The sequence below is a fragment of the Aotus nancymaae genome, unplaced genomic scaffold, assembly GCF_030222135.1.
Source record: "Aotus nancymaae isolate 86718 unplaced genomic scaffold, 86718_ANA_hifiasm-v0.15.2.pri h1tg000062l, whole genome shotgun sequence".
In the NCBI taxonomy this organism is placed as follows: Eukaryota; Metazoa; Chordata; class Mammalia; order Primates; family Aotidae; genus Aotus; species Aotus nancymaae.
The window spans coordinates 44,553,067-44,578,149 of record NW_026988476.1 but is presented as its reverse complement, the minus strand read 5'-3'; the positions used below and the strand labels follow the sequence as shown (position 1 = coordinate 44,578,149).

General features: G+C 38.2%; 2 protein-coding genes across 5 annotated transcripts in view; one reads left to right on the top strand and one right to left on the bottom strand.

Moving 5' to 3' along the window:
* The window catches only part of CCPG1 (cell cycle progression 1), a 45,815-nt gene extending 25,825 nt beyond the window's left edge, over positions 1 to 19,990 (top strand). For 2 of the 4 annotated variants that reach the window (XM_012469809.3, XM_012469810.3), the window contains exons 4-10: positions 272 to 348; positions 1,787 to 1,988; positions 5,114 to 5,209; positions 7,329 to 7,580; positions 9,949 to 10,070; positions 14,290 to 15,695; positions 18,825 to 19,990. In XM_012469809.3, the coding sequence (XP_012325232.2) occupies positions 272 to 348; positions 1,787 to 1,988; positions 5,114 to 5,209; positions 7,329 to 7,580; positions 9,949 to 10,070; positions 14,290 to 15,695; positions 18,825 to 19,014 (2,345 nt within the window). In that variant the 3' untranslated portion in view covers positions 19,015 to 19,990. The remainder of the gene's footprint in view (positions 1 to 271; positions 349 to 1,786; positions 1,989 to 5,113; positions 5,210 to 7,328; positions 7,581 to 9,948; positions 10,071 to 14,289; positions 15,696 to 18,824) is intronic. The other 2 variants (XM_012469813.3, XM_012469811.3) reach the window with 2 other exon arrangements.
* Positions 19,584 to 25,083, bottom strand: part of PIGB (phosphatidylinositol glycan anchor biosynthesis class B) — a 42,503-nt gene continuing 37,003 nt past the window's right edge. The window contains exons 10-12 of the mRNA XM_064365701.1: positions 23,001 to 23,214; positions 20,250 to 20,430; positions 19,584 to 19,942 (exon numbers count right to left, since the gene is read on the bottom strand). Coding sequence (XP_064221771.1) covers positions 19,799 to 19,942; positions 20,250 to 20,430; positions 23,001 to 23,214 — 539 coding nt within the window. The 3' untranslated portion in view covers positions 19,584 to 19,798. The remainder of the gene's footprint in view (positions 19,943 to 20,249; positions 20,431 to 23,000; positions 23,215 to 25,083) is intronic.

The window sequence follows — 25,083 nt, the reverse complement described above, 5'->3', positions numbered from 1 at the left end:
ACCTGGATTACAGAGCAAGACTCCATCTCCAAAAAAAAAAACCTTAAATGCTTTCATTTTCATATCTAAAATTATCCCCTGACAATTTCAAATAAATGAAATTTATTAGAAACAGTGGAGTGACTTCTTTAATTGTATATGACAGTTCATTAAATCTACTTTAACATATTAGGAATAGATTTTTATCTACCTAGATTATATGTTGGCTGCAGAAAGTCAACAGAGAGTTTTAAATGAAGAAATAATTATGTTGATCTTCACTTTATATCAGAAAGCAGCCAAAATGGCACAGTGTTTATGGAAGAAACTGCTTATCCAGCTTTGGAGGAAACCAGCTCAACAGCTGAGGTAAACGTGTGTTTTACTCTGTAGATATATGTCAAATAGTATCCTTAGAATACTAAATAAAGCCTCTAATTCTATGTATGCATTCTATTCCTGTTTTGAATTGTAAGCAGTTTTAACTTCTGATTAAGTTAGATGTCTTAGAAGACATCTAAGTAAAGTAATTTCTTGGTGTTGTGTTAAAGATCTATCTTTTCACCTCTAATATAATTTTCTTTGGAAGTAGATTGTACTCTTGAATTGTATTGAAAAATTAACCTTAGTTTTCACGTCTAAAATGGTGGTTTGTTTTAAAATTACGTAACAACCTAAGACTTGTCCTTTGGGCTTTTACTTGACTTCTGTATAAAACTAGATAGCTAGATGATCTTTTTACATGGTGTCTTAGTGTGTTTGTACTGCTACGACAACATACCTGAGACTGGGTGATTTACAAAGAACAGGGCTGAGCGCGGGGGCTCACGCCTGTAATCCCAGCACTTTGGGAGGTTGAGACGGGTGGACCACAAGGTCAGGAGTTTGAGACCAGCCTGACCAACATGGTGAAACCCTGTCTCTAAAAAATAAAAAAAAAATTAGCTGGGCAGAGTGGTGTGCACCTGTAGTCCCAGCTATTCGGGAGACTGAGGCAGGAGAATCACTTGAACCCAGGAAGCGGAGGTTGCAGTGAGCCGAGATTGCACCACTGCACTCCAGCCTAGGACAGAGTAAGACTCCATCTCAAAAAAAAAAAAACCAGAAATTATTTCTCATAGTTAGAGGCTGGGAAGTAAGTCTAAGAACAAAGTGTGGACAAGTTCAGTGTCTGCTGATGGCATGGTTTCTTGTTTCCAAATGGCATCTTGTTGCTACATCCTTAAGAGGGGATGAGCGAAAAAGGCTGGATGCTGCATGAAGCCTGTTTTATAAAGGCCTTAATCATATTCCCAGGGGAGGATCCCTTATGACTCAGTCACCTCCTAAAGGTCCCACTACTTAGTACTATCACATTGGCGATTACGTTCCAACATAAGAACTTTTGGGGACACCTTCAGACACGTTCAGTACAAGTTACAGTGTTGAAGTTTATTACATACATAACCAGAAAAGTTTAGTGAGTCTATTTTGGGCTCCCACACTACAGAGTTGTGCTTGAATAGACCCATCGAACTCGTGAGAGAAATAAACTCTTCTTTCTGTGGTGATTGAGGAGTGAAGGTGGGCTTAGCTTCTGCAGCCCAGAAAGCAGTGGTCTGGTCTAATTCTGAGAGTTGTCAAGGGATCTGATGGTGTTTTCAAGCTCTATATGAGCCTACTATTGCATAATTCTTTAAATGGTAGGAATAATATCTTTTATTTTAACCTCAAATTATTATAATACTTAGTACTGTAGTATTCTAGGAAAATATAAGGCCCTTAAATAATTGTTGAATTTACTCTCTCTAAAATCATGATTCTTTAGGCAGAGGAAGAAAAGACAACTGAGGACAGTATCTATATTGGGACTGCCAGTGATGATTCTGATATTGTTACCCTTGAGCCACCTAAGTTAGAAGAAATTGGAAGTCAAGAAGTTATCACTGTTGAAGAAGCACAGAGTTCGGAAGACTTTAACATGGGCTCTTCCTCTAGCAGCCAGTATGCATTCTGTCAGCCAGAAACTGGTAAGAATGCACCGATAAGAGACTTAAATACATGTACGACCACATTTTATATAAGGGCTTGTTTTCTACCCCTAATAATTTGGTCTCTAGTGTTAAATATGTTTAGGTAAAATGCAAGACAAGACTATTTTTTTGTGTGTGAAATCTGTTAATACCTAGTGTTTTCCGAGACTGTTCTGGAGCATAGCAATCTTTTGCTATAACAGTAACCATCTTTTGCCATTGAATAGAAGACAAAATTTCTTCAATGAGGTTCATTAAAATCACAAATGCTCCACAATTCATTTGGTGCTTTTTAGATCTTTAACAGTGGGAGATTGGAGATATTAATATTTTTGCTTGCAGTAGTATACATTTTATATTATAGAAATAGTGAAAGAAAATTCTTATTAAAGTCTCTTCAGATACATTCAGTTATTAATTGTGCAACAGTCGTTTATTGAGTACCTACTATATGCCAACAAGAGTTCAAGGTGCTGTCCAAACAGCTAGTCTCCCAAAGCTGCTGACCTTCAGAGCTTTTGTTTTCGATTCTGTTATGAAAATGTCACTATTTTAAGTCACATTTTTAATGCAATCAATGCCCATTGACAGAATCATTCAGAGGTTAAAGTGAGAGTTGCTTATTTTCTTTCTACTATGCTTCAGTTCAGTTTTAGCAGTGTGTGTAACTTCTTTCAATGTGATAAAATATGTAGATACAGAGTTCCTGGCAAATTCTATGAGACACAAACCTGCAATTCACTGTTATTAACCCACAATTATAACTAATAATTATTAATAGTTATGGCAGAGACAACTTGGAACACTGCTAGTGATTCTAAAAATTTAATGATTCTAATCTGACAGAAAAACAGGAAACATGTAGTTTCTTTGATTTTACTATTCTTTAATATTTACATTTCCCAACCAGAATCAGACAGTAGAATTTTTGTCATTCCAGTTTAATAAAATGTCAAGTAGAGATTCTTGGCTGGGCATGGTGGGTCACGCCAGTAATTCTAGCACTTCGTGAGGCTGAGGCAGGTGGATTACCTAAACCCAGGAGTTTGAGACCAGTCTGGGCAGCATATAGTGAGACCTGATGTCTACAAATAATAAAAAAGCCAGACATGATGGCGTGATGGCGTGCACCTGTGGTCCCAGCCACTTGGGAGGCTGAGGCAGGAGGAGGTTGAGGCTAGAGTGAAGCTGAGATTGCGCCAGTGCACTCCAGCCTGGGCGACAGAGCAGGACCCTGTCTCAAAAATATAAAAAAATAGAGATTCTTGGCTGTCTTATTTAATGAGAAGTTATTTTCAGTTAGTGTATCAGTAGTTTGCCTATAAACATGAACTTGAAAACACTTTGTCCAGCTATTTAAATATGCATCTGATATTCTTGGTGGTCAGAGGAAAACTTCAGCCTTTGTTAGAATAGTATTCATAGTATAATTATTTATGGAAGGGTATTATAACTGTTTTAGAATCTTTGTTGCTTGTCAAAGTTTATTATTTTTTTAAACTCTAGGATTTGTGTTGGATTCAGGTAGTCTTTCTTTTTTTCTCCCTTCCTTTCCTACCTCTGGTTTAATTTGAGAATATTAATGGTCCAGAAAAGTCAAATTGAAGCCAGAGTATTGCAGAATGGTCAGATATGTAAGAAACTGACATAGACATAAATGAAATTACATATTGTTGCCAGGCTTGTTGGCTCACACCTATAATCCCAGCACCATCTTAAAAAAAGAAATAAAGAAATTACATGTTGTTAACTTTTTTTTAGGAAGTTGCATACTTCTAAGCCCATTCTTCTAATATTTATCTCCTTTCTGAATTCTGACTTCTTCGGAATTTTGTAGACTGAGTTAAGAGGAATATTTGATTAAGTTTATTTTTACTCATTGTTATTCCTCCTAAAGATACTGTTTCAGGCTGGGCATGGTGGCTCACGCCTGTAATCCCAGCACTCTGGGAGGCTGAGGTGGGCGGATCACAAGGTCAGGAGTTCAAGACCAGCTTGACCAACATGGTGAAACCCCATCTCTAAAAAAATTTTTAAAAAATACTGAAATTTTGGGCTATACTGAAAACACTACATATAAACCAGTTGCCAAGAGGTTTTGTTTTTGAGCCAGGCACATTGACTTATGCCTATAATCCCAGCACTTTGGGAGGCCAAGGTGGGTGGATAACCTGTGATCAGGAGTTGGAGACCAGCCTGACCAACATGGCAAAACCCATCTCTACTAAAAATAGAAAAATTAGCCAGGTGCCTGTAATCCCAACTACTTGGGATTAGCTGGCTGTAGTGGTGTGGGCCTGTAATCCCAGCTGGTCTGGAGGCTGAGGCAGGAGAAACTCTTTTTTTTTTTGAGATGGAGTTTCACTCTTGTTACCCAGGCTGGAGTGCAATGGCGTGATCTCGGCTCACCGCAACCTCCGCCTCCTGGGTTCAGGCAATTCTCCTGCCTCAGCCTCCTGAGTAGCTGGGATTACAGGCACACGCCACCGTGCCCAGCTAATTTTTTGTATTTTTAGTAGAGACGGGGTTTCACCATGTTGACCAGGATGGTCTCGATCTCTTGACCTCGTGATCCACCCGCCTCGGCCTCCCAAAGTGCTGGGATTACAGGCGTGAGCCACCGCGCCCGGCGCAGGAGAAACTCTTAAACCCAGGAGGTGGAGGTTGCAGTGAGCCAAGATTGTGTCACTGTACTCCAGCCTAGGTGACAGAGTGAGACTCTGTCTCTAAAAAAAAAGAGTTTTTGTTTTTCCCTTTAGATTTGTTAATTTTGTGCTAACCATTGCTTAGTTACTTGTTTTTTCCATTCCCTTTCTTCTTCATCCTTAAGGATTTCAACTTAAATTTTTTATTTTACTAAATTATATTCTTGTGGCAGTGTATGTTTTGTTGGTTTAAGAACATTACCCACTTATTCTATGTGAACTCTCTTCCCTGACAAAAAGCAAAGTTGGTAGTGTAGAGAAGTTTGTATTGTGTACATTTTTAAGAAGGCATGGTTATTACATTTTAATTTAGTACAGATAACAATGTTAAGTGAAAATTATTTTTAATTCTTTTTTTCCTTTTTAGTCTTTATAATAAAGCTTTATACATCTTTTTTTCCTGTTTATTCACAAAAGAAAGATGGTGGGAGAAGCTGTGGAAGATTCCTGAATGCATATGGGGATGGGATGATCAGCTGAAACACCATGTTCCCAGCCAGCTCGCTTTCCAAGGTCGTGTGACTAAATTGGACCAGCTTCTCTAGAGCTGAGTGTGCCTAGTCACATTTACTATTTACCGAGTGCTTTAAAGATACCTGTTGTCATCTGCAATACTCTAAACAGGTGTTCAGAATCTCTGGCAAAGGAGCTGGCCAAGCTTATTGCATGCCTTTGCATTGCTTGCATCTATGGGCCAAATTAAGCTTTTTTAAAAGAAATTAAAAATCAAAATATTTCAGTTATTATATGTATGGGTTAAAAAGATGGAAGCATTAGATAAGGATGTGAATATATTAATATGGGTTAGGCTGCTTTGTTAGAATATATAATGAAGGCAGTATGCTAATGTAGAATTGAACATTTATTTAAAGAAGTTTTACAAATGATTTGTTTTCATATTTACCTATCTTACTTTTATGTCAGAAAGCCTGACTTAAATACTCTAATCATGATCATGAATGCCTTTGTATTATGTAATGAATGCTTTAAGTCTTCCTTTCTTTCTCTTTGTCCAAGAAATGTAACCTCACACCTGAGGCGACGGCGTCTTTGAAACACTAGTGATCAAGAATAACCAGATAAACATGATGGGCATAAGGGTCATGACCAAAAAGATCTCTCAGTGGCATCTGTATCCCTAAATATTAGGAATATTCATTCATTTTCAGTAGTGCCTTCTGTCTTTGTGTTTATTGTTGTAAGCGTGAAAGTGAACGGTTATGATCCATCTCTGAAAAATACTGCCTAACTAAATCACCAGCTTTCCTGTGGCATGGATATCCTGTCTTCTGAAGAACTGTTTTTGCTTTTCTGGAGCATGAATATTTGTTGTTTTAGAGCTCTTTATATTCAAGTTCATATTTTATCTTTACTTTTAGTGCTTTTCCTCTAAATGACTCTTGGAAATTATTTCTGAGTTATCAAAGCTTCTTTGTCAACATATAGTTTGTTGATACATGGAATAATGTTAAGAAATTATGCACTTGGAAAAAACTGAAGGTGATTTTTTCCAGGGAATATGTTTCCTGGACTTGGGATTTCTTGTTCAAATTTTCCCCACCAATTTATTTTTTCTCTACTATTCTTTTCACAAAGGAGCAGCACCAGAATAGACCTTAATATTGGAGATAGCTATTGTGTCACTTCCTCATGCTGACATATTTACTAGAGGGTAAAATTAATAACCTTCTAGTAAGAGTGGCAGTCGAAGGGAAGGGCTCATCTGACTTCTGGAATCCTGTGTTAAAATAGAGTGCTTTGAACCTTGATCATGGGATAATTAGATTGGAAATGAAACTAGAGGACCAGATACACCCAAGGAAGCTTTTGGTAGTTACTATACTTTGTAAGTCACAGGAAATGCTTGTGTACTTTCCTGTGTTTCTTAAACAGTTGCAGTTAAATTACCTCTTTGAAATTGAAGGAAGAGACAGAGAGTAGTTATTTTCTTTCCAGAAATAGTACTTGTTTATAACTCTAATAGCAAAGAAATTTTTTTGTTTGTTTTGAGACAGTCTTGCTCTGTCGCCCAGGCTTGAATACAGTGGCAGGATCTTGGCTCACTGGAACCTCCAATGAGGAACCTCCTGGGTTCAAGTGACTCTCCTGTCTGAGCCTCCCAAGTAGCTGGGACTATAGGTGGACCACCATACCTGGCTAATTTTTGTATTTTTAGTAGAGACGGGGTTTCGCCATTTTGGCCAGACTGGTTTCGAACTCCTGAGCTCAAGTGATCCACCTGCCTTGGCCTCCCAAAGTGCTGGAATTAAAGGCGTGAGTCACCACTCCTGGCCAGCAGTGAAACTTGAGGCTAATAAGATTGAAGGATTGTTCTAACAGTGTACACCATAAGGCAAGGAGGGTTAAAAAAAAGAAAACAGAAAGAGATAGGCCCTCAAAGCACAGAATAATATGATTAACAGATGCTAGTGTATCACATTTGAAATGCTTTATGTTTTGGCTTTATGTTGATAAGTTGAAAACCCGTGTTTTTGTTTGTTGTTTGGTTTTTGCTTTGGCTATCTCATGTAAAAAGGCATGTAGGGGATGGCATTGATTATTCTAAATCATTTTTACTGGGAAAGCTTTTCCAAGATTTTGAATAGCTAAATGTCAACTTTTTTCTTAATAGTATTTTCGTCTCAGCCTAGTGACGATGAATCAAGTAGTGATGAAATCAGTAATCAGCCCAGTCCTGCCTTTAGACGACGCCGTGCTAGGAAGAAGACTGTATCTACTTCAGAATCTGAAGAACGGCCACTTGCTGAACAAGAAACCGAACCTTCTAAGGAGTTGAGTAAACGTCAGTTCAGTAGTGGTCTCAATAAGTGTGTTATACTTGCTTTGGTGATTGCAGTCAGCATGGGATTTGGACATTTCTATGGTAAGTATTTGAAAATGTGTTATACATAACCTGATGGGATAGTGTAGAGGCACTTAAGAGTGAGGAATCCTGGGCAGGGTGTAGTGGCTCATACCTGTAATCCCAGCACTTTGGGAGGCTGAGACGGGCAAATTACTTGAGTGAGGTTAAGAGTTTGAGACCAGCCTGGCCAACCCCGTCTCTACTAAAAATACAAAAATTAGCCTGGTGTGGTGGTACATGCCTATAATCTCAGCTACTCCAGAGGCTCAGGTAGGAGAATTGCTCGAACCTGGGAGGCTGAGGTTGCAGTGAGCTGAGATCACAACATTACACTCTAGCCTGGGCGACAGAGCCAGATTGTCTCAAAAAAAAAAACAAAAAGTCGGGGGTGGGGGTGAATCCTGGGATCTGTTTTCAGTGCCGTTATTAAATGTATGGCCTTGAAAACTTGAAGCCTGTTTGAGCCTCAGTTTTCTCATTCTAGAAGTGGGTGCCGCCTATCTCACAAAACTTTTTATTAAGGTAGTAGTGGCAGGGTGCAGTGGCTCACGCCTGTACTCCCAGCACTTTCAGAGGCCAAGGTGGGTGGATTACTTGACCAACCTGACCAATATGGAGAAACCCCATCTCTACTAAAAAAAATACAAAAATTAGCCGGGCGTGGCCTGTGGTCCCAGCTACTCGGGAGGCTGAGGCAGAAGAATCGCTTGAACCCGAGAGGCGGAGGTTGCAGTGAGCCGAGATTGCGCCACTGCACTCCAGCCTGGCGACAGAGCAAGACTCCATCTCAAAAATAAAAATAAAAAAAAATGGGTAGTAGTTATTAACAAATGTAAGGATAATAACCACATATGTTAGTGACTTTTTTAAAAGTTAAAGGATTGAAAGATTAAAAATCTGAAATGCTCACCTTGAGGCAAATCATTTAGATTTAGAATCGTAGTTAAACTAAGTTGAAGTGTGGCTTTATTAAGGCAGATTATTAAATTCCCATTTGAAATAGTTACATTTGAAATGTGGGAATAATTAGTGTTCATTATTTCTACTTTGAGGTTTCACATAAGTATCATACTTTGTAACATTCATTGTTGCTTCTGTGATTCACATGAATTGAGAGTTTTTCATCTTTATCTTTATACTTTGCTCTTTATTGTGGTTGATAGTGTTTATATATGTTGATTATATTATCAATTCAAAGCCTTTAAATGCCTTTGGGTGAGAAGTGGAAGATATTTCATTGGTGTTACTTTCTCATTTAGAAGCCTCACCATTGGATCTCCCCCACTTTCTTTTATTTGAGATGGGGTCTTGCCCTGTTGGCCAGGCTGGAATGCAGTGGTGCGATCTTGGCACACTGCAACCTCTGCCCCCAGGGTTCTAGCAATTCTCCTACCTCAGCCTCCCGAGTAGCTGGGATTACAGGCGCCTGCCACCACTCCCAGCTAATTTTTTTTGTATTTGTAATAGAGACGGGGTTTCACCATGTTGGCCAGGCTGGTCTGGAACTCTTGACCTCAGGTAATCCACCTGCCTCAGCCTTCCAAGGTGTTGGAATTACAGGTGTGATCCACTGAGCTCACTTACTTATTCTTTATTTATGTAATAAGAATTTTTTTTCTTTTTTCTTTTTTTATGTTTTTCTTTTTTTTTCTTTAAGATGGAGTTTCACTCTTGTTGCCCAGGCTGGGGTGCAATGGTGTGATCTCAGCTCACTGCAACCTCCACCTCCAGGTTCAAGCAGTTCTCCTGCCTCAGCCTCCCCAGTAGCTGGAATTACAGGCATGCACCACCATGCCCAGATAATTTTTTGTATTTTTAGTAGAGACAAGGTTTCACCATGTTAGCCAGGCTGGTCTCGAACTCCTGACCTCAGGTGATCCATCCACCTCGACCTCCCAAAGTGCTGGAATTACAGGTGTGAGCCACCACGCCTGGCCTAAGAATTTTTAAAGAACTGTGAAATGCTGATACTTTGAATAAAATGACTGTCAAGATTACATAGGTTATGGCCAGGCACAGTGGCTCACACATGTAATCCTAGCACTTTGAGAAACTGAGGTGGGCGGATCAGTTGAGGCCAGGAGTTCAAGACCAACCTGGCCAACATGCTGAAACCCACTCTCTGCAAAATTTAGCCAGGCATGGTGGTACTTGCCTGTAGTCCCAGCTAGTTGTGAAACTGAGGCATGAGAATCGCTTGAATGCGGGAGGCAGAGGTTGCAATTAGCTGAGATCACACCCACCTGGGTGACAGACTGAGACTCTGTCTCAAAAGAAAAAAAAAAGATTACATAGGTTATATGCAGATTACCAAAATTTAAAAATATATAAAACATTTAATCATAATATTTATGTTACATACCCTTAATAAAAATCTTTATTTTAGGCACAATTCAGATTCAGAAGCGTCAACAGTTAGTCAGAAAGATACATGAAGATGAACTGCATGATATGAAGGATTATCTTTCCCAGTGTCAACAGGAACAAGAAACTTTCATAGATTATAAGGTATGTACCACTAAAAAATATTTAAAATAATTGTTAGTAATCATTGTGCATATTAGTTAGTGCTTATTGTGCTTATTAGTGCAGATGAGTAAATCAGTAATAACGCTGATCCTTGAATTGAGTACAGGTGCTTATTGTGTCCTAGTCATTGTCATGAGTACACCATATAGAGTATTTCTCTTACTCTTACAACATGGGATTAAGCAAGTATTAACTTTTATAGGTAGGAAGAGGTTTAGAAAGGTTAAGTGACTTTCCCAAGGTAGCAACTGGCAGAGCTAATTTGTTTTTTGTTTGTTTGTTTATTGGAGATGGAGTCTCGCTCTGTTGCCCAGGCTGGAATGCAGTGGTGCAACCTCGCTTACTGCAACTTTCACCTCCTGGGTTCAAGTGATTCTTGTGCCTCAGCCTCCCAAGTAGTTGGGATTACAGTGTGCGCCACTATGCTGGGCTAATTTTTTTGTATTTTTAGTAGAGACATGGTTTCACCATGTTGGCCAGTCTGGTCTCTAACTCCTGACTTTGAACTCCTGAACCCAGGAGGTGGAGGTTGCAGCGAGCCAAGATCACGCCTCTGCACTCTAGCCTGGTCGACAGAGCGAGACTCCATCTCAAAAAAAAAGTATTCTTCCACCATGCTGTTGTTCTCAATTTGTTGTAGTACTCTGCTCTGTGTTTTCTTGCATATGAACCTTGTATTTCCCAATGTTTATACTATTGAAAATACACCTCAGCCTCCTAAAGTGCTGGGATTACAAGTGTGAGCCACCACACCTGGCCCTGGCCTTTTGTTTTGTTTCGTTTTGTTTGGCAGAGCTAATTTGATTCCAAGGATTTGACTTAAGAACTTTTATTCCTAGCTGCTCTTTTATAGTTAACATCATTTAAAATTGACATTTTATATGTGTATATAGACATTTTTGTTAACATTATTTTACAGAGGGAAGCAGGCATTTTCAGTTGGCAGGAGGGAAAGAGGAGAGTTGTGGGTTTTTTTGAGACAGAGTCTCGCTCTGTCACCCAGGCTGAGTGCAATGGCATGATCTCGGCTCACTGCAACCTCTGCCTCCTGGGTTCAAGCGATTCTCCTGCCTCAGCCTCCTGAGTACCTGGGACTACAGGCACACGGCACCACACTAGGCTAATTTTTGTATTTTTAGTAGAGACGGGATTTCACCATGTTGGCCAGGCTGGTCTCGAACTCCTGTCCTCAGGTGATCCACCCGTCTCAGTCCCCCAAAGTACTGGGATTACAGGCGTGAGCTACCGTGCCCGGCGAGTTGTGGGTTTGTTTTTTTTTTTTTTTTGAGAGGGAATCTCACTCTTTTCAACAGGCTGGAAGGCTGGAGTGCAGCCTCCTGAGTAGCTGAGACTACAGGTGCCTGCCACCATGCTGGCTAATTTTTTGTATTTTAGTAGAAACGAGGTTTTGCAATGTTGGCCAGGATGGTCTCAATTGTCCTAACCTCGTCATCCACCTGCCTTGGCCTCCCAAAGTGCTGGGATTACAGGTGTGAGCCACCGCACCCAGCCCCGAGAGTTGTGGTTTTATAGCCTCTCTAAGATTTTCTTTTGATTAGGGACATAGCCGTTCCCTTTCATTGTTTTTTTTATTCTGATGGAAGGGAGAACATGTTGATTTTCTGTCTATAACTCACCTAGATCTCATCTCACAGGACAGTACCGTCCATTCTTTTGTTACCCAACACCTTTGTGGGTTTATGAGGATCAGCTAAATAGTTGGTCCCCTATCTAGTTTTTTCCTAGGAATGGTGTAGAGATAAACTCCGGGTAGAAAAATAAGCTGTGTCTGGGTGAGGTGGCGGCCTCCCAAATTCCCAAAGGTGACGACTTTGGGAGACCAAGGTAGGTGGATTGCTTGAAGCCAGGAGTTCAACATCAGCCTGGCCAACACAGTGAAACCTTGTCTCTACTAAAAATGCAAAAATTAGCCAACTGTGGTGGTGCACACCTATAATCCCAGCTTCTCAGGAGGCTTAGGCACAAGATTCCTTGAACCTCAGAGGTAGAGGTTGCAGTGAACTGATTATCACACTGTTGTACTCCAGCCTGGGCCACAGAGAAAGACTCTCTTTTTCTCTTTCTTTTCTTTTTTTTTTTTTTTTTTGAGACAATCAGTGGGGTGGTGGGTGACCAAAAAAAAAAAGGAAAGAAAAGTAAACTATTGTTTTTTCCACCCTCAAATCTCACACTTAATTTATGTAGGCTTCCCTTACAGGTTATATTTCTTGAAAAGACAGAAATAATACTTTGTAACTAAATTGTATCTTTCAGGGAGGTACTTCTCCCATCCAGGTATTAACCAGACCTGAGCCTGCTTAGCTTCTGTGATCAGAGGATATTGGGTACATTCAGGATGGTATGGCTGTAGACACAGGGAAGTACTTCCAAAGTTAATTACAAATAGTGCAGTTTTTCCTACCTACTTCACCACAATGGTTTCTGGCTCCATAGGATAACACTGGCTTTTGGAAGACTCACCATACATAAATCTTTACAAAGAGTTTGTATTTCAGGTTTGGGTTTGGGTTTTTTTTTGTTTTTTTTTTTGAGATGGAGTCTCACTATGTTGCCCAGGTTTTTCTGGAATTTTTGGGTTCAAGCGATCCTCTTGCCTTGGCCTCAAAGTGCCGGGATTAAAGGCATAAGCCACTGTGCCTGGTTAGAGAGTCAGTTTTTGCAGATGTCTTGTTTCTAGCTGCTAAGTATGGATCAGATAGATGTTGAAGCTCTTTGGAAGACCTGGTCAGGATCTGCTTATCAGTCACTTCTGTCAGCATATTTACTGCATGAGGAATGCTGTACTCTTTCATTCTGTGGCTGCCTTTGCTTGTGCGTTTCAAGATTATGGTACACGAGTGCATCATCAGTCTCTTCTACTCCACAGTCCACTGCTGTTGGGTAGAAGAAACTTCTCTCATACAGGTAGAGCAGATGTGATGACTGTGATTAAATTTTAAATCTTTATTTATTCTCTCAATATTAATGAACTAGAAAGGGAAGCAATCATTTTAGAGAGTTATTATTCAAGTGTAAAATAGTGTCATTCTCTTAAAGGACTTGTTCCCCCCCACACCTTTTTTTTTTTGGCTTGTTTCTGAATGCAGGTAATTTGCTAGTCTTACTCAAATAGGGTAACCATAACGTGTGTGGTCAGTTACGCCAAATTTAAGTATCATTTTGCAGATTTATACATAAGATATTTTTAACTGAATGGATAATGCTGTAAGAACTTGTTGAAGCATATTGTTTAATTTTTGACTATTTTTGGTTAAAATTTGTTACTTATGCATATGTTTGAAAGAAAATTCAAATCAATCAAGGATACCCTTACTGAAGCAGTAAAATTCTATAAGCCTAATTGACAGCCATTTCTCTCTATCATGGGTGTTGACTTTCAGAGTTATAGCAATCTATAGATTAACCTTCAGAGTTATATTAATCTGTACAGATTACAAAATTGCTGTAATCTGAGTGACAGTCACTTTGAAAGTTTACATATAATTGGATAAGTTAGTTATAAATGTTACTAAGATTCAGTCTGTCCTCTAACATGCTTATATAATTATGGCTTATCTGTGCTTACCTAGCAATGTTAATTGCATAGGACTAAAATGTTTCAAACAGGACTAAGATTATTAGAATTTCTTCTTTCGAAGGGTACAATGAGTACAAATAATTTTTTGAAGCCGTAAGTCAGCTCTTGATGTAATTTTACTTTTTATAAAGATAATCTCTCCTCCTAAGATTCAGAAAAGGCTTTAGTCCTGTTAGCCCTAGCTAACTTTCTGACTTTTAAATTATTCCAGCTGGGCATGGTGGCAGGTGCCTGTAATCCCTGCTATTGTGGGTGCTGAGGCAGGAGAATTGTTTGAACCTGTCGGGGAGAGGTTGTAGTGAGCCGAGATCGTGCCACTGCAGTCTGGCGACAGAGTGAGACTCCATCTCAAAAAATAAAATAAAAAATAAATTCTTCTACCATGCTGTTGTTCTCAATTTGATGTAGCTCTCTGCTCTGAGTTTTCTTGCATGTGAACCTTGTATTTCCCAATGTTTATACTACTGCAAATTCTACCCGGGGTATAGTATCTGTAGAAGTAAAGACACAAAAGCTTATGGGGTGTTATATATCTTAAAGATTTAAATTCAGCTTTTAAAGCACTTGACATGTCACTTCTTCTCTTTCAAAAAAATGTAGTCATTGAAAGAAAACCTTGCAAGGTGTTGGACCCTTACGGAAGCAGAGAAGATGTCCTTTGAAACTCAGAAAACTAACCTTGCTACAGAAAATCAGTATTTAAGAGTATCTCTGGAGAAAGAAGAAAAGGCCTTGTCTTCATTACAGGAAGAGTTAAACAAACTAAGAGAACAGATTAGAATACTGGAAGGTAAAGGGACAAGTACTGAATTAGTTAAAGAAAATCAGAAACTTAAGCAGCATTTGGAAGAAGAAAAGCAGAAAAAATACAGCTTTCTTAGTCAAAGAGAGACTCTGTTGGCAGAAGCAAAGATGCTAAAGAGAGAACTGGAGAGAGAACGACTGTTAACTACAGCTTTAAGGGGGGAACTCCATCAGCTAAGTGGTATTCAGTCACATGGCAAGTCAGATTCTCCCAATGTATTTACTGAAAAAAAGGAAATGGCAGTCTTACGGGAAAGACTCACTGAGCTGGAACGGAAGCTAACCTTCGAACAGCAGCGTTCCGATTTGTGGGAAAGATTGTATGTTGAGGCAAAAGATCAAAATGGAAAACGAGAAACTGATGGAAAAAAGAAAGGGAGCAGAGGAAACCACAGGGCTAAAAATAAGTCAAAGGAAACATTTTTGGGTTCAGTTAAGGACACATTTGATGCCATGAAGAATTCTACCAAGGAGTTTGTGAGGCATCATAAAGAGAAAATTAAGCAGGCTAAAGAAGCTGTGAAGGAAAATCTGAAAAAATTCTCAGATTCAGTTAAATCTACTTTCAGACATTTTAAAGATACCACCAAGAAGATCTTTGATGAAAAGGGTAATAAAAGATTTGGTGCTACAAAAGAAGCACCCGAAAAACCGAGAACAGTTTTTAGTGACTATTTACATCCACAGTATAAGGCACCTACAGAAAACCAGAATAATAGAGGCCCTACTATGCAAAATGATGGAAGGAAAGAAAAGCCAGTTCACTTTGAAGAATTCAGAAAAAATACAAATTCACAGAAATGCAGTCGTGGGCATGATTGTAGAGAAAATTCTCATTCTTTCAGAAAGGCTTGTTCTGGTGTATTTGATTGTGCTCGACAAGAATCCATGAGCCTTTTTAACACAGTGGTGAATCCTATAAGGATAGATGAATTTAGACAGATAATTCAAAGGTACATGTTTAAAGAACTGGATACTTTTTATCACTGGCAAGAATTTGATCAGTTCATCAATAAGTTTTTCCTAAATGGTGTCTTTATACATGATCAGAAGCTCTTCACTGACTTTGTTAATGATGTTAAAGATTATCTTAGAAACATGAAGCTATATCAAGTAGATAATGATGGAGTATTTGAGAAGTTGGATGAATATATATATAGACACTTCTTTGGTCACACTTTTTCCCCTCCATATGGACCCAGGTCGGTTTACATAAAACCATGTCATTACAGTAGTTTGTAACATTTGTAGATTGGATAGCATTTTTATGATTTGATGAGTTTCTTGGAAGGTTACTGTTTCTAAGAGTCGTGCTTTATTGCCACTGAGAGAATTTAGAGTAAATTGAAAGAGTCTAAAAATTATAGCTGTTACAAATGGAAAATTTCATTATAACGTAATCACTTTGACCTGAGCAAATTATTTAATTTTTATCTTAAAAATCAGTTAAGAATATATAGAATCCTATTTTGGCCAAGTTTGTTTCTTTTCAGTATAGTTTATATGAAAAGAGCACCTTAAGTGAAATTATTTTCCTTTAATCTTTTATGTATTTATTCACTTTTGGAAGCTAGGAGTGAACAACACAAATTTTACTCTGAAGTCAGAAGAGCTCATATGTAATAATTCTAATGTCCTACCTATTTTCACTTGTCCATTCCATGTACCAGCTTAGTTATGATACTTAATACTTAATCACATAATTATCCTTGATAAAGGTAGAGGCACAATCAAAGAGGCAAAGTGAGCAAGTCAGATTCTAATGTGTGTACCAATTTTTTATCCATTTTCATCTTTATATTCTGTAACATGAAACTTACCTGATCTTCAAATGTTAGTTTCACTTTTTATCTTTGAAATACTTACCTTTCTGAATAAATATAATGTGTCTATAAAATAATGAGACTGATTCTGGTGTCTTTAGTCATTAAGCAGGTATGTAGTCGTATAATGAACAAAGGTGAGGCTGCCTTGAGGAGACAAGTGAAAAATTTTTGCTTTAAAGGCGCTCACAAGCTAAGTAAATAAATAAAATTAAGATATAGGGGCATGGTGGCCTCAGGCTGTCTGGAGATGTTTGGAAAGGCTTCTTGAGTGAGATGGCCTTTGAACTGTGAACTAGTTTTTAAACTAGCTTTTGCAAGAGAAATGATAATTTACTATGCAGACAGGGAAGGGGATTTTACTTAAAAGGAAGGTCATTTGGAGATATGAAGATACATTACTTTAAGGAAGCAGGGTAGTGCTGGAGGATAAGAGATGCAGACCATGAAGGGCCCCATTTTATGCTAAAGGTTTTGTCCTGTAGGACATGGAGAACCTCTGAAGAATTTTCAAGGCTGGTAGGATAAGATTATATTGTATGGTAGATTACAGTAGTCCCCCTTTATCTTCAGGATGTATGTTCTAAGACCCCCAGTGGATGCTTGAAACCAGGGATAGAACAGAATTCTATATATAATATGCATGAATTTCTTTTTCCTTCTTTACGATCTCACACATAGGTTTGTTCTTACCATAGATCTTACCAACCTCAGCATACTTTTGTCTCCTTTATTGAGAATGTTCACCCTTTCACTTAAAGGAAGCGCTTTATAGCTTCTCTTTGGCATATCCAAATTGCCAGCATCACTATTGTATTTTGGGGTCATTATTAAGTTTCTTAATCATAATTATCCTTATCTTAGGGATACTTGAACACAAGCACTGTGGAACGGTAACAGTGTATCTGATCAACAGACTGCTACTAGGTGATTAAGGGGTGGGTAGTGTGGATGCTGGACAATGGGATGATTCACATCCCATGTGGGATGGAGCAGAACTGCCTTATTTCATGACATTACTCAGAACAGGCATATAACTTATGCATTATTTCTTTTTTTATTTTTTGAGATGGAGTCTTGCTTTGTCACCCAGGCTGGAGTGTAGTGGCGCAATCTCAGCTCACTGCAACCTCTCTCTCCTGGGTTCAAGTGATTCTCCTGCCTCGGCCTCCTGAGCAGCTGGGACTACAGGTGCAAGCCACCACATCTGGCTAATTTTTATATTTTTAGTAGCAATGGGGTTTCACCATGTTGGCCAGGCTGGTCTCTAACTCCTAACCTCAAGTGATCTGCCCATCTCAGTCTCCCAAAGTGCTGGGGTTACAGGGGTGAGACACTGCCCCTTGCGTAAAACTTAAGAATTATTTATGAAATTTTCTGTTTAACATTTTCAGACCACAGGTGACCACAGGTAACTGAAACCAGAATCCCAGAAAGTGAAGCCATGGATAAGGCGGGACTACTGTATTGACAGCAGCTTACAGGATTGACAAGAAAGGTGTGAAGCTAGAAGGTGGTCAATATACTACAGACATGAGCTGTTTAGATGAGCATCTAAACTGGGACAATAGTAGGGGAGGAAAGGAGAAAACATTTGGATAATAGATAGTAACATTGGTATTTCTTGTGAAAGACAAGTAGAAAGTAACAGTGACTTCTAGATTTCTGAGTTGGGTCATCTGTTGGACAGTAGTATCACTGTGATAGGGAATTCAAGGTTTGGGGTAAGGCTAATTGGAGATGAAAATTGTGTTTGGAAGTAACTACTGATATTCAAGTGGGGAGGGTTAGTTGGCAATTAGTGCTATGGTCCTCTCTTTTGCTGAGACTGTATATTTATTAGACTCCTAGGAAACACCAACATCTATGAGGTTGTAGGGAAGGCTAAGTGGGGAGTAGCCTCATGAAAATCTAAAGGCTATCTCAAGTAAAAGGAATATTTAAATGTGTCATGCTTTTTAAAAAGTCTATGTATGAAAAATGTTTCTTGGCTTGGAAATTGAACAGCCAGGGGATGGCAGTATGGACTTCCAGTGAAGTAGTGACAAAAGCCTGATCATAGACATTGAGGAAAGTGGGTGTAGGTCTTGTGAACTTTTGCTGTTAAGAGAGAAAAAGTTGAAACTTTTGTTTTGCTTTGTTTGTGAGTCATGTGTTTGTATTTCTACTGAGTGATAAAGCCAATCGGGAGGGATTGATTTCTACAGGAAAGGAAAAAAAAATAATGGAAATATCTCATTATTTTATTGTCACATTTCTTTTCTTTGTTACTGTTGAGTGTTTCCCTTTTTTGCCAGTAGAGTTACTATTTTTTTCTTTGTATAGGACAAAAACTATAATATGGACTCTTATCTTTTATATGGATATACTAGGATTATAATTCAGATATTTAATATCTTTTTTCAGAGTGTTCAGATAATAGATTAATGGAGAAAAACAGTTAAAATTGTTTTAAATTTAAATACATTAAACTCTAACATAGATGAAAAATGTGTTTACTGCTTTCAGTCGACCTGATAAAAAGCAACGTATGGTAAATATTGAAAACTCCAGGCATCGAAAACAAGAGCAGAAGCACCTTCAGCCACAGCCTTATAAAAGGGAAGGTAAATGGCATAAATATGGTCGCACTAATGGAAGACAAATGGCAAATCTAGAAATAGAATTGGGGCAATTACCTTTTGATCCTAAATACTGATTCACAATTGAGTTAAGCTAGACAACTATAAGAGAAACATGTATGCTCTGTACAATGTTTGGTATTGGAACTAACGAAATTATCAAGATGACAATGTCTTTTTTTGTTTCTAAGTCTCAGTTTGATAACTTTGTATTATTACTCAGAAGCATTAGTTAAAAGCCTACTAACCTGCATTTCCCTGTAGTTTAGCTTTGTTGAATTCTTTTTGACACTGGAAATGTTCAACAGTAGTTTTATTAAGGAAGCCAGGCATGCAACAGGTTTTGTGCATGAAATGAGACTTCCTTTCAGTGTAAGAGCTTAAAGCAAGCTCAAATCATACATGACAAAGTGTAATTAACACTGATGTTTGTGTGTTAAATTTGCAGTAGAGCTTGAGAAAAGTACATTGTGCTGGAATTTCATCTTTAACATTTTATAATCTTACACTTGCTTCTTGTCTTTATGTGGGTTCAAGAGCCCACTGACTTGTGAAGAATTTGCTGCCCTCTTAAGAGCTTGCTGACTTGTTTTGTGAAATTTTTTGGACATCTGAATATTGTGGAAGAAACAATAAAACTACACCATGAGGAAAACTGAAGGTCTTTATTTAAAATCTGGCATTGTATTAACATGTGATTTTCTACTACGTGGTAGTTTATACATTTCCTCAGTAGTGATATTTGGTAAAGCAGTTCATATAGTTTTTCCTAAGTTCCGTGAATCTTACCCAGTGTTTACTGAAATATTTAAGCAGCATCTGAGTATTTCTACCCAGCAATGTTAGTTTATCTCAGAAAGTTCAGAATTTCATCTTGTTGAATTTCCCTTTTAACTTCCGTTCATAGACATATACATGACTTCCAATTCGACCCTCCGGCAAGTGAGTGTGGAAGAAAACAGCACTTCTGTTATAACTGCTTGATGTTAGGAAAGCACTTATTTCCTAGAAGCAAATAAATGTTTAAATAAATAAAGGCTACGTTTTGCTGAATACTGTTTCAATGAATTTTAGAATCGCTTATTCTAATTGTTCTCTACAACTTTATGCTTAATAAAAGAATTAACTTACAGGAAGTAAAATACCTTATAATTATAGAACTGGGGCTTATTTTGACTGGAGAAAAGACTCATCATGAAATGTGGGATGAAACAGACCATCAAAAAGGTTATATTGTCTATTTACCTGAGGGTTTCCTAAACCTGGGATAAAATAAAAATACTGAGTTTTCTTCTTTTTCATGTTTACTTACCTCCTCCAAAATGCTGAAGATGATCAAGTGAGTAGGTAATGATGCATTGTCATGAAACTCTGTTTGTAACCAGTTTAAGGGATTTAGGTAAAATATATCTGCTTCATCAAGATACTGACTTTTTCCAGTCAGGTCTGGGGGGCATTGGAGAAATCTCATTGAAAGTGGGCAGTGAACGTGGCTATGAAAAGAAAAGTTACCAGAATAAACACAAGTAAAAACTGAAAGTTTTCATTAGTCTTAAGATACGTCATTTATACTTAGCAAAATGTGAATCGGAATCTGTAACTGTGTTGCAAGTGAAGAAGCAAGCCTTTAACTCATTTTCTCAAAGATAAAATATGTGATTCTCATACCGTGTAAACTGTGCAGCAGCAGCAGCAGCATAACCTATAAGCCCAAACTAATGCGTAAAACTCCATTTCAAGGAGGGAATTAGGTCAGCTGGGGGACGCAACATTCTGTAACATTCGTATTCTGTTCCAGAAACGTAAATGGTCTTCAGGACCAGGTAAGTTAACTTGTTAATAAAAGTAATTCTCCATAGGCTTTTTTGGTAAAGTAGGAAACTGTGGTCCTAACCAGAAAGGATTCTTTCTTCCCTTTCTGCTCTAATAGGGGATGGATCACATCTTTACATGGCAAGTTTTAAATATTTTTTTTCCTTATATCTTTAAGATTTAGAAGTAGAGAGCAACATATGTCCATTGATTAACATCCAAGTAAGTAATGGTTTTATTGTGGTATAGAAAGACTAGACTGCCCACCAGGGGGCAGTGGCTCGTGCCTGTAATCCCAGAACTTTGAGAGGCCAAGGTGGATGGATCCCCAGAGGTTAGGACTTTGAGACCAGCCTGGCCAACATGGTGAAACCCTGTCTCTACTAAAAATACAATAATTAGCCAGGCATGGTGGTGTGTGCCTGTAGTCCCAGCTACTCAGGAGACTGAGGCAGGAGAATTTCTTGAACCCAGAAGACAGAGGTTTCAGTGAGCACTGAGATCACATGCCACTGCATTCCAGCCTGGGCGACAGAGCAAGACTCTGTTTCAAAGAAAAAGATTAGAGTATAAAAAAGATGGATTCATTTCTAATACTAGTCATGACAACTTAAGCCAGTTACTTAGGTCATGCAAAAAGTCATGTTTATAATACCTTGGGAAAAGTTAAACCTCACTGATAGAAACATTTAAAATTTCCAATTAGAAATGAAGTTGATTTCTAATTGGAGGTTTATGAATTGCATACAAATTAAATGTACACAAGACCTAATAGGGACTTATTTATTGGAAGTTAAGGTCTTGTTTCAAAGGGAAGTAGAAATTCCTGAGAAAAAACTGCTTGCTTTATATTGTAAAATAGGCATCAGAGTTTTTCCTCTATTTGTGTGCTTTGAAAAGGTGTTGAGAACTTGGTGAACTATACAAAGCCTAAGACATCAACTAACTACAATTATGTATAAAGAACATCTTGGTACCTCTAGGATTCCTGTCCTCCACAGTATTAACCCCTAATGTGAGCACGGAGAGTGAATGTCCCTTTCTCAGACATATAAATACATATAGTAGGGAATCCTCAAGTTGAAAGGATACTTGATGCCTTCCACTTAGACTGGTTTTTGCTAGGATCTCAATTTTTCTAAATTGTGTATTAATGATTGGCATTCATGATCAGTTAAGTAGTACTGCAGGTGTTAAATTCCCCTAAAGTGATAACCACCAGTGATTTAATTAATTGAATGTGCATATGAGACATTAACTCCAGATCATTTAAAGCCAGACTGAGTTAAATAGATATAGGATTTTCTTTCTTTCTTTTTTTTTTTTTTTAGGCAGAGTCTTGCTCTGTCGCCCAGGCCAGAGTGCACTGGTACAATCTCTGCTTACTGCAGCCTCCCCCTCCTGGGTTCAAGTGATTCTCCAGCCTCAGCCTCCCTAGTAGCTGGGACTATAGGAACACACCACAGCACCCAGCTAATTTTTTTGTATTTTAGTAGAGATGGGGTTTCACTGTGTTGCCCAGGCTAGTCTCAAATTCCTGAGCTTAGGCGATCCGCCTGCCTCAGCCTCCCAAAGTGCTAGGATTACAGGCATGAGCCACCATGTTCGGTCTGGTATAGAATTTTCTATAGGAAATCTGGCTGCTTTGCCCCTGTAGCATTACTGGGTAATTGGTAACACAGCTTTATGAAATACAAGCACAGGACCAAATGGATGTCTTTTTAAATGCCATACATAGTTGAGGCAATTTTAGTATATTTCCCAGAAACACTTAATTCAAGCTTTAGAATATCATCTTGTCGCATTCCTTAAATTTTACAGGTGAGACAACTGATGTCCAAAGAGATTAAAAATCTAGTTTAAAAGGAGGGCAATAGTCCAGTAGTAAATCTGGACTGAAATCCATGTTTTAAGATTAATTCAAATTGTGTAAAGATTTATCACAGAGATGTGTAGTAAGGTAAGTCATACATGAGTTTCTTTACTAGGAAGACTATCAAATACCTACAGATTGTTTTAAATCAGAATTAAGTGTAAGTAAATTGTTTTTAAAGAATAATAAAGTTTATTTAAAAGATTTTCATTGATACAGTTCAAGTGGTTTTTAAAATCCACCAGTGAATAAATATGAGAGTTTAAAATTTATCATTTGATCAATGATCAATTAATTCAAATCCAGGAATCTGAAAGGGAATTTTAAAGTAGTCAGTTTCAGTTTCTTAACATTATATAGTGGAACATCTTTTATTACCTGTAATAAGGAGTAGAGTGGCAAGGCATCATTACAAATACTGAAGCTGAAGGTTTATTGGGATTGTTGTAACAAACTTTTTGAATATGACTCATGACATCAAGAGTACCTCGTTGATGAACTAAACCAGTATAAAGGGCGAGGAACAAATTTGATAAAAACAGGAAACTTAGAGCTGGTTTCTTCCATGTTTTCAGGTGGGTTAGTGAGTATCCTATATGAAGATAGACATATTGAACCTTAACACTGACAGCCTTTTGTTTTCTTATGTTAACAGCAAATACATCTGTAATTTTTAATGGAAATAGCACAAACTGTAATATTGTAATAGACAAGGAATAAGCAATAATTTGTAATCTCTCTGACCATTCACTACTGTTGTCATCTAGGTCTTAACTTTTTCTAGTAAAAAGTATTGAGATATAGTTGAAAGATTATGGAGTCCAACAGGTCCAGATCTGAATTCGAGTTCTAGCACAAGTTGTTTTACTTTGCTGATCATTGGGACAGTAGTACCTTTTTCAAGTATTAGAAAAAATGTCCAGTGCCTATCCTGGTACATAGTAGTTGCTAAATAAATAGGACTTTTAATTATTCCATTTACCTACTTCTTTAATCTCCCTAACACTAGTAATTGGATTTTCGTGTGTAATACAAGTTTTGATAATGTGTCCTCTTAGGAAGGCTTAGGAAAATAAGTCATTGGGCACCTGGGAGGTTTTACTTAAGTATTTAAGTGGAAGAAAAGGTGGTGTGTCTTTTTTTTTTTTTTCCACTAGAATGTCAGGCAATTTGGAGATGCTAAACACTTTTCCTTTTTTGATTTATGAAAGTGATTATTCTGTGGGGCAAAACAAAACAAAAAACCAAAGGAGAAAACCAAGTAGAATGAATAGAAGGGTATAAAAGGATAAGTAAAAGTCTCTCTCCCCTCCTTTTCTCCAACAACAGCCACTGTTAATGGACACATTAGGATCTCTGAGAATACCAAGAACAGGCTTTGCCACTGGAAATGAATGAGCTTATTAGTAAGTGTTCATAATTTTTGTTCATAATTTACATATACTCTTTCTATAGAACTAGATAATAGTTCTTTTGGAACTTGGGTATTCTTCATCCAAACCTTGGCTTGCCCAAAATGTTAGTACTAATACCCAATGGGGTCAAGGCAGTGTTTTAACTTTAGTTCCTCCTCTGTGATGTTAATAACCTCCACAGTTCATACGATTCATGAGCTGGAATGTCACATATCCATGTCACCCAGTACTTTTTAAGCTATTTGAAATAGTTTTGATTGATCAAAGAATAATCTGAAAAGTGGTGTAATGAAGAATGTAGCAAGATCAAGAAAACTAAGCCTATCACTTAAATCTACATTTATAAGATGTTTGAAATGGTAAAATGAGGAACCTAAGAGGGTTGAGAATTAGAATTAGCTTTATTTGAAATAAAATAGTTGAGATGGGAGGATTGCTTGAGGCCAGGAGGTCAAGACCAACCTGGGCAAAATAGTGAGACTCCGTCTCTACAAAAAATAGAGCAAAATTAGCCAGGCATGGTAGTGCGCAACTGTAGTTCCAGCTACTGGGAAAGCTGAGGCAAGAGGTTTACCTGTGCCCATGAGTTTGAGGGGACAGTGAGCTATGACTGTGCCAGTGCACTCCAGCCTCGGTGACGGAGTGAAACCCTGTCTCTATGAAGATAAAAATAAAATAGGGCCAGGTGCAGTAGCTCACACCTGTAATCCCAGCAGTCTGGGAGGCTGAAGCGGGCGGATCACTTGAGGTCAGGAGCTCAAGACTAGCCTGGCAAACATGGTGAAACTGCATCTCTACTAAAAATACAAAAATTAGCTGGGTGTGGTGGCACACACCTGTAATCCCAGGAGGCTGAGGCAGGAGAATCACTTGAACATGGGAAGTGGAGGTTGCAGTAAGCCGAGATCACGCCACTGCACTCCAGCCTGGGCAACACAGCGAGACTGTCTCTAAATAAATAAATAAATAGAATAAAATAGGATTCTAAAAGTTCAGCTCTCTGTAATAACTCCAAGCACAGATACAGCAGATCCTCAATTATAAAT